Source organism: Lupinus angustifolius, chromosome LG18 (assembly GCF_001865875.1).
Source record: "Lupinus angustifolius cultivar Tanjil chromosome LG18, LupAngTanjil_v1.0, whole genome shotgun sequence".
Classification (NCBI taxonomy): Eukaryota; Viridiplantae; Streptophyta; class Magnoliopsida; order Fabales; family Fabaceae; genus Lupinus; species Lupinus angustifolius.
Genome location: NC_032026.1, coordinates 5968257 through 5977969, shown reverse-complemented (window position 1 = coordinate 5977969; position 9713 = coordinate 5968257). Strand labels below are relative to the sequence as shown.

The 9713-nt window shown below is 40.1% G+C and overlaps 1 protein-coding gene across 1 annotated transcript; it reads left to right on the top strand.

Moving 5' to 3' along the window:
• LOC109332494 lies at nt 7657-8172 on the top strand. The gene is made up of 2 exons (XM_019567477.1): nt 7657-7804; nt 7982-8172. Exons 1-2 carry the CDS (start codon nt 7657-7659, stop codon nt 8170-8172), a joined length of 339 nt encoding a protein of 112 aa, XP_019423022.1.

Here is a 9713-nt window from a genome sequence, read left to right as displayed (position 1 = left end):
CTATTGGACTTTTACTCCATAATACAATAGAATTTTTAACTTAACTTTAGTATCTAAGCATTTGGATACTATCAAAATATTATCAATTTGGTTTATAGTAAAGGTAATATAGATTCAAGTTTAAAATGAATTCTCCATGGTAAACAATTATGTTATCTATTAGTTTTGTTGTAAAAGTTATTTTTTTACTATGTTTTTGTTGTATAAGTTAAATCTAATTAAATACACTTAAGAAATGAAAAGTGAAATCTATATGATTTAATGTCTCTATTTGATTTGATACACTATTTTATTATTATGCTTAAAAAGATATTATGCAAAATAAGAAAAATAATATAATACGTAACTTTATAACATTATTATAATTTATAAATATTTATATTATAGACATTACTCTATTCTTTATTCAAAGTTCATAACACAATATTTATTATAAGTTTTTTTTGGAAAATAATTTTTACCTAAAGCTTATTACTAAGCCAAAGATTAAAAAAATAAGGAAAAGTGGGTAGCCCAAACCTGCCGGGTAAGCCTGGTCCGAGCCCGGTTTTAATATAGCTTGATCGGGCTGGGCTAAAAAACTCGGATTTAGTACAAAGTAGTTGAAATGATACCCAAGCCCTATAAACTTTTGGGTTTTGGCCAACCTGCAAGAACTACATTCGGGATATTTTCACGAGATGAAAGAGAAGCATGCTCAGGCTTTGAAGAGCTTAGAGGCGCAGAACATCGTCAGAGTCAAGCAGCTTTCCACAATGTCCCTCCAACTGAGGGATGCCCGAGAGGCGGCTATGTTAGCCAAGGTGTACCTGGATGCCATTCAACGAGATGTGTCCTCCTTTGCTGATCACCTTCAGAGGGTTGAGGATGAGAAGCTTAAACTTTTGGATAAGTTGAAGGCATCAGAGGGTCAGGGAGATGCAACCCAAGCTAAATTTATCCCGACGTAGAAGAAGATGGTTGACTTTGAAGCTACTTATCTGGAGTTGGAGGATGTGGTCGATGGGGCGGCCAATGCTGGTTGGGACAATGCTTTCGCTCAGATCGGCTTGGTTTTCCTAGACGTCGATTGGTCCTAGACGATGATAGACGCCCAGGTCACCCAGAGGGTGAGCTTGTGCCATATGAAGAGGATGGCCCAGTTACCCTTTCTGTTCCGGCAAGAGGTGGCAGGAGAGCTTATTCAACTTGTTTTTGTTTTGTTTACATTTTGTATTTCTAGGAACTTGTAATCACCTTTCTATTAATGAAAGTTTCTCCTTATTTGCTCATCTATTGTTAATGTACTTTATTTATATCTCAATTCTTTACTAACCGGAAATAGGGGAATATGATAAGATAATCAGGCTGCTTTTTAATCCAAATAGGTCAAATAATGTTTGATTAGTTATGCTCGGATTTCCATAAATAAATGATCAAATTGTATAATTGTCAAGTGACGACTATCCAATTTTTCATTAATTAACGAAGAGGAATAATCTTCCAAGTGACCTTTGTGTGAGTTTCCATTAACTAACAAAGCTGAATAATTTTCAAGTGATGGCTATCCATATTTGCATAACTAAACTTAAATAATAATATTGGATAATCCTTAAGTGATGATTGGTCGGGTCTTAGTGATTGAACTTGATAAGTGATGATTGGTTGGATTTCCATAACTGAACTTGAATGATAATATTGGATAATTTTCAAGTAACGATTGTTCAGTTATTTTCAAATGAGATCGACCAACTTGAGGAGACCAAGGGGACTTGGTTCTATCTTGGATTTTAGTATTAGACCACTGTCAAAGGGGGACCAGCCCACACCTTTGATGGGTAAATGGTTGGAGACCAAATGGACTTGGTTTTCGCTTGGGTTTTAGTATTAGACCGCGGTCAAAGGGGGACGGGCCCACACCTTTAAGGGGTAGATTGTTGGAGACCAAGGGAACCAGGTCCTCGCTTGGGTTTTAGAATTGATCGCCCACCTCAGACATGTCAAAAACATCTGAATAATACCTCATTCACATATAAGTTGCATTTGGTTACATGAGTTGTCTAGTCACTAAAGGGACCGACAGATACAAATTACATTTCGTAAACAAAAAACTGCCCAATTCTCTGTTACTCGGTAGGGTCCTTCCCATTTCGGTGCTAGGTTCCCTTTGGTTCTGCCAATATCCGCCCTTTTGAGGACCAAACTGTCAGTTTCAAAGTCTTTAGGAACCACAACATCGTTGTATTTATTGGCAGTCCATCTCTTGATGGTGGTTTCTTTGATCCGAGCCAAGTCTTTTTTGTCTTCTATCTAGTCCAGATTGTGTCTTAGGATGGTCGAATTGGCGGCTTCATCAAATTGCAGCGTCCGGTAGGTGGGCTCGCTGATTTCTATCGAGATCATAGCCTCGATATTATATGTGAGGTTGAAAGGTGATTCCCCAGTGGTAGAGTGGGGAGATATGTGATAAGCCCAAAGGACATGGTGTAGCTGCTCGGGCCAGGCTATCGATGCATCTTCTAACCTCGTTTTTATCCCTCTCAAGATGACCTTATTAGCCGCTTCTGCTTGACCATTGGTCTGAGGATGCTCGACTGAAGTGAAATGTTGTTTGATATTAAGGCCTGACAACAACTCTCCAAACTTCAGGTCTGAAAATCGAGTTTCATTATCTGTGACAATCATGGACGGTATCCCGAACCGTGTGATAATGTTTCTCCAAGTGAACCTCCAGATCTTGGCTGAAGTAATTGTAGATAAAGCATCAGCTTCGATCCATTTAGTAAAATAGTCCATCACCATTATCAAGAACTTGAGTTATTCGACTGCCGACGGGAATGGCCCCAAGATGTCCATACCTCATCTGCCGAACGACCTTGGAGTCATAGTAGTTGTCAATTCTTCATGCAGGGCTTTATGGAGGTCAGCAAACAACTAGCAAGGTATGCACTTCTTTTGGATTGGAGGTGTCATTTTTCCATGGTTTGTTAATAATATCCCGCTCAAAGCACTTTCTTGGCTAGAGATGCTGCACTGAGATGGTGGCCAAAACTACCTTCGTGGATATCTTGGAGGACGTACCGTGCCCTATCGGGACCGAGGCATTTAAGCATGGGAGCAGAGAGCCCCGACGATACAAACAACCTTGCACTATTGTGAACCATGAACTGTGCCGCATGAATCTCTATTTTTTTCTGGTTAGTGGAAAGGTCGCCATTCAGTAAGTATCTGATAATGGGGTCGGTCCCCTCATTTGGGATGTGTATTTATTCAATTATAGTGACACTAGGTCATAGAACTATCCCTTGAACCATCAACCTGTTGTTGCCTGGGCTCTTTGTACTTGCCAGCTTGGACAAGATATTTGCATGGACATTCTGCTCTCTCGGGTCATGCTGCATGGAGGCTTCTTCAAATTTAGCCATCAACCTTTAACCTTTGTCAAGTATTTTCTGAGCAGTGTGTTCTTTGTCTGGTATGCGCCTGGTATCTATGAGACGGTGAGTTTGAAATCATTATAGATGGCTACCTTTTTCTACACCGATCTCTCTAGCTAAGTACAAACCAGCTATGCAAGCTTCGTACTCGGCTTGGTTGTTTGATGTTGAAAAGGTGATTGTTAATGAGTGTTCAATTGTCACTCCTTGGGAATCTTCCTGCAAGATACCAACTCCACTGCCTCGAGGATTGGACGACTCGTCCACATAAATTGTCCAGATCTGCCCAAAATTATCTAGTTGAGTGGTCAACTTGATGACGAAATTTGATAAGACATGACTCTTGCTAATTGTCTTGGACTCATATAGTATATCAAACTGTGAGAGTTTAATAGATCAAGAGATCATTCGCCCAACTAGATCTGTTTTTTGCAAGATTTGCCGAATTGGTTAATTCTTTCTGACCATGATAGGGTGGGTTTAAAAATACTATCATAGTTGTCTTGTTGCCACTAAGAGGGCATATACGACCTTTTCCAGTTTTTGGTATCTTAGCTCGGGATCCTGTAAAGCTTTGCTTGTGAAGTAAACCGGATGTTGACCTTTTTCACTTTCTCTGACTATGGTGGTTTCCATAGGCTCATCAGTTACTACCAGGTAGACATAAAGTGTTTCGGCAGGTTCAGGCTTGGAGAGCACCGTGGGAGTGGCCAAATATTATTTGAAGGTCTGGAAGGCCTTCTCACAATCATCCGACCAGTCAAAACTTTTGCTCTTCTTGAGAAGTTGAAAGAGTGATATGGAATGTTCGGCGGATGCAAGGAGAAATCCGGATAACAATGCCAACTATTTATTTAACTGTTGAACCTCTTTGACCGAATGAGGGCTTCACATATCTATAATCGCTTGACATTTTTCCGGATTCTATACCCCAACCTGTTAGCAAGAAACCGAGGAACTTTCGTGCTTCAACCCGAAAGATGGCGTTCAGGATAGAGACATGGTATTCTGTAGGTAGACTCTTGGCAATCATATCGTCCATGTAGACCTTCATATACTTCCCAATCTGATCCCCAAACACACTATTCATCATCCAATAATATATGGCCCCTGCGTTTTTTAACCCAAAATGCATGATCGTGTAGCAATATGCAGTCTTTGGTGTGATAAAGCAGTTTTACCTTGATCTGGAGGAGACATGAGTATTTGATTGTACCCGAAATAAGCGTCCATGAATGACAAATATTGATACCCGAAGGAGTTGTCCACTAAGTGATCAATGTTTGGGAGGGGATATGGGTCTTTGGGGCATACTTTGTTTAGATCTGTGTAGTCTATGCACATCTCCCATTTCCCTGATGGTTTTTTGACTAATACCATGTTTCATAGCCAGGTGGTGTAAGCAATTTCCCGGTTAAAACCGGCTTCTAGGAGTTCAGAAATTTTCCGAGTAACATCGACTATTCTTTCGGTACCCATTTTTCTCTTCTTCTAGGCTATTGGCTTTTCCCCCGGGTTGGTGGTTAGTCGATGGCAAATGATTGAGGGGTCAATTCTCAACATGTCTACAGCTGACCAAGCAAAAAGATCTTTGTTGGTCTCCAAACACTTGACTAACCTCGATCGCTGAGTCTTGGTGAGGGTGCTGCCAATAAATACCAAATTCTCTTTTGTGGGCCAAAGTTGTAGAGAAGTCTTTTCACCCTTGGATGAGGTCGGAACTCTCTTTCGTCTGTTATGGCGTCCAATTCGAGTACGTGCTCACCCTGTTGCCTTTTCATCGGGGGTGGCATTTGCTTTGACGTGTGACTTGGGCAGAGGTTGTAACGCCCCAAAAATTACTCCAACAATATTGCCTAAAAATGGCTATTTTTTTTTGAATAATATAATATGAACTTATTTTCCTTATATTCGATTCCTTTTTGGAACATCACGTTAAGTAACCTAAATTGCAAAAAAGACAACAATCATTGTCTAATGGTAATAGAAAGCCACTTAACATATCGTGGGATAATTCTTCATTGAAAATAATGGAAAATGTTTGTACAAAAACAAAGCAGAATCAAATCTTGTCTAAACTGAAAATATACAGATTAGACCGATTTATCCAAAAAAGTATCCTACACAGATACCCTCTCCAAAAGCAAAATAGAAAGGGAAATGACTACTAGTGACTAGCTCTAGTGTTAGCGGGTGCGCTGGGACACTCGTTGGGATCCTCCTCCGTCTCAGAATCAGAGGAGAGGTCTACCACCTCAAAGAAGTCTTCTATACAGACTAACTCCACACAATCCTCCTCTTCGGCTTCCAGCTCCTCCTCTTAAGCCTCCATCTCCTCTTCCGGGTCAATGGACGAACCATACGACCTACTTCTCGCTCCCACATCTGCCTGAAGATCAGACATCGTCCGTCGAGCAGCTCTCCTCCATGGTGGGGAATTATTCACGTCGTCCCAACTTCGTCTCCGAGTATATGGCCCTGTAGTAGTGGGTCCATGAGGAATCACAAACTGAATGGATGGTGCAACAGGTGCTAGTCTCCGAGCAGGTAAAGTGAAAGAAGTCTCCGAGTCCGCATGACGTGAGGGGAAGTGCATCGCAGAGTCATCACAAACCATCTCCAACTCTAAGGTACAAGGGCCTATGTAGGTGTATCGGTGCCCGTCACTGCTCCATGTCCTCGGTTTAGCGGGATACTATCGGAAGTTTATTGAAGGGTTTTCGAAGTTGGTGTTGCCATTGACTATGTTAACCAGGAAAGACGAGGCTTTTGTCTGGACGGCGAAGAGAAGAAAAGAATTGAAGAAAGATTGACTACAACACCTGTGTTGATTCTACCAGACCCGAAGAGAAACTACAACGTGTACTGTGATGCATCTAAACAAGGCCTAGGTTGTGTGTTGGTACAACAACAAAAGGTGGTAGCTTATGCTTCAAGACAATTAAAGACACATGAGCAGAATTATCCGACGCACGACTTGGAGTTGGTTGTGATCGTATTTGCTCTCAAGATCTGGAGACATCATCTCTATGGAGTAAGATTTGATGTATTCAATGATCATAAAAGCTTGAAGTATCTGTTCGACCAAAAGGAACTAAACATGAGGCAGAGACGATGGATTGAATTCCTCAAGGACTATGACTTTGATCTCTAATACCACCCTGAGAAAGCTAATGTAGTGGTTGATGCCTTGAGTAGAAAGTCTCTGCATATGTTAACCATGATGGTCAGGGAGATGGAATTGATTGAGGATTTCAGGAATTTAAGCCTCGCGGTGCAAGTAAAACCTAAGAGTTTGCCTATAGGTATGCTTATAGTAACAAATGAATTTCTCAAACAAGTAAAAGGGTTGCAAAGTTCCGATCCATAATTGCAAGAGAAGAGAACCTTGTTGGCTAAAGGAAGAGCCCCATAATTCCAAGAAGGAATCAATGGAGTGTTGCGATGCAAGAACCGAGTCTGTGTGCTAAGAGACCTTGATTTGAAAATGGCAATCTTGGATGAAGCCCATAAGAGTAAACTAAGTATTCAACCTGGAGCTACCAAGATGTAGCAAGACTTGATGAAGATGTTCTGGTGGTCCGGTATGAATAGAGAAGTAGGAGACTATGTCTCGCGCTGCTTAACGTGACAGAAGGCAAAGATCGAGCACATGCGACCGGAATGAGAACTCCAACCTTTGGATATCCATGTTTGGAAATGGGATAGCATTGCAATGGATTTTGTGAGTGGATTTCCTCGGACTCAAATAGGTTATGATGCAGTTTGGGTGATAGTGGATCGTTTGACGAAGACAACTCACTTTCTACCCATCAATATGAAATACTCCTTGGACAGGCTAGCGGAATTATACATCAAATAGATTGTCTGATTGCATGGTATTCCTACGAATATCATCTTAGGTAGAGACCCATGTTTCACTTCGAAGTTGTGGAATGGTTTGCAAACAGCCTTGGGTACCAAATTGAGTATGAGTTCATCTTACCACCCGCAGACAGATGGCCAATCTGAACGGACTATCCAATCTTTGGAAGACTTTCTAAGAGCATGTGTTTTGGAACACTCTGGGAGTTGGGTGAACTATCTGCATCTAATAGAGTTCACCTACAATAACAGCTTTTATTCGAGTATCAGCAAGGTGTCGTATGAAGCTCTTTACGACAGGAAGTGCAAAACACCGTAGTGTTGGTTTGAGGCATGAGAGAATATGATACTAGGACCCGATGTGGTTCAACAGACGATGGAAAAGATAAGAATGATAAGGGAGAACATGAAGGAAGCTCAGAGTAGGCAGAAGAAATACTATGACAAAATGATGAATCTTCTCAATTTTGAGGAAGGAAGATCACGTCTTCGTGAGGGTGGTTCCGGAAACTGGCATTGGCAGAGTGCTTAAAGCATGTAATTTTACCCTAAATTCATAGGACCATACCAAATCCTTAGAAAAGTCGGACCAATGGCGTACCAAATAGCCTTGCCACCTTTATTATCAAACCTACATAATGTCTTCCATGTATCCCAACTCATAAAATACATTAGTGACCTGTCGCATATCATCGAACCAGATTTGACCCAGCTAAAGGATAATCTCACTTTTGAAACTATACCCTTGAGGATCACTGATCGGAGTGTGAAGGCGTTGCGAGGCAAGGAGATTGCCCTAGTTAAGGTGATATGGAGCCAAGCAAATGGAGAAAATGTGACTTGGGAGGTCGATGAGGCCATAAGAGAATCCTATCTCTATCTGTTTTCTTAAGAGGTACGCTTAATTTTCGAGTACGGTAATCTTAAAAGTGGGGGAGGATTGTAACACCGTGAATTTTCGATGTATGTTTTATTAATTATTTATTTTAAAAAAATTAATTTTACAAGTTAATCGTTAATGATTTAGGCTAAACCGTAGTTGAGTGTTAGTCTTGTTTTGGGAATTCCTATTTTGTGGTAAATTTTCGTAATTTTCTGTGACGGAAAGTTTTTGAGCTGCTGTCGAGCCCCATTTCGCCCGAATTCGGCCAAATAACGTGTTTTTGAGTTCCGTAGCTCGGAATCAAATTCTGATTGCGCCATTGGCTTCGAAATATTATTTCGAGTCAAGATAAACATCAAGTTTGTCCATGACGCATTTTTAAATATTTTTCACTCCGAATTCTGTGTTCGAAGTTCTAACCGTAAACCAAAATCGGAAGATTTTTAATATCCAGCCGAGTATTAGCCGACAATACTCGGACATGGTTAAATCGCGAATGTTTCGTCAAATAGGTCACTTCACTTTCACGAGCGAAACTTGCTTGGTAAAGAAAAATATTTAGAAATGCATCATGGACAAACTTGATGTCTATCTGGACTCGAAATAATATTTCGAATCCAATGGCGCACTCAGAATTTGATTCCGAGCTACGAAACTCAAAATCACGTTATTGGGCCGAATTAAGACGAATTTGGGCTTGACAACAACTCAAAAACTTTCCGCCACAGAAAATTATGAAAATTTACCACAATATAGGAATTCCCAAAACAAGACTAACACTCAACTACGGTTTATCCTAAATCATTACCGATTAATTTCTAAAATTATTCTTTGTTAAAATAAATAATTAATCAAACATACATCGAAAATTCACGGTGTTATAGAGGCTCATCTGATAACAGTTTCTTGCATTGTGTTGGTCTCCTTTGATAGTGCACACTCGGAGATCAGACGAGATAAATTTTATGCACAAATGTGGAGTGGAGATCAGTGCTTCACGACAGTTTAGTGTTGGTCGGCTGAGGATAACATTATAGGAAGAATTACTATCAATGACCAAAAACTTTTCTTGGATTGTCTGGGTTAAGGGTTGTTTGGGTTGTTTCCGGATGGTAAGCCAGATGTCCACAGACTCGCGAGAAGTGATCTCTTGTCCGATGAAACCGACTAGTTGACCGTCATAAGGTAGTAAGTCTTTGTCTTTCAACTCCATTTTATCTTATGCACTCATCAAATCTCAAAGATATATTTGAAATAATTAAAAAAATTATTGTCTTATAAATAGATGAAGAAGTAGAAACTAATGTCCGCACCACATTATATCTCAAAGATATATTTGAGATATAATTAAAACTATTTATTCTACATTTTTGCAATTCTATTATGCTTTATTATTATTTATCTATAGAAATAGAAACATGTAATTAAATAATCATTAGGATAATAGGATATGGAGAAGAAGAAAAAAAGTAACCTGCATGGGATCCTGAGTTATTGGTATGCTATACAGTTGATGTGTTTTGGAACTCTAAAGAAGGCTTGCATTGGGT

What these genes read in the sequence shown, in the direction of transcription:
- LOC109332494 (XM_019567477.1), top strand. Translation starts at nt 7,657, where the DNA reads ATGGAAAAGATAAGAATGATAAGGGAGAACATGAAGGAAGCTCAGAGT. An exon ending in CGGAAACTGGCATTGGCAGA is followed by an intron (nt 7,805 to 7,981) that starts GTGCTTAAAGCA and finishes TCATCGAACCAG; the next exon opens with ATTTGACCCAGCTAAAGGAT.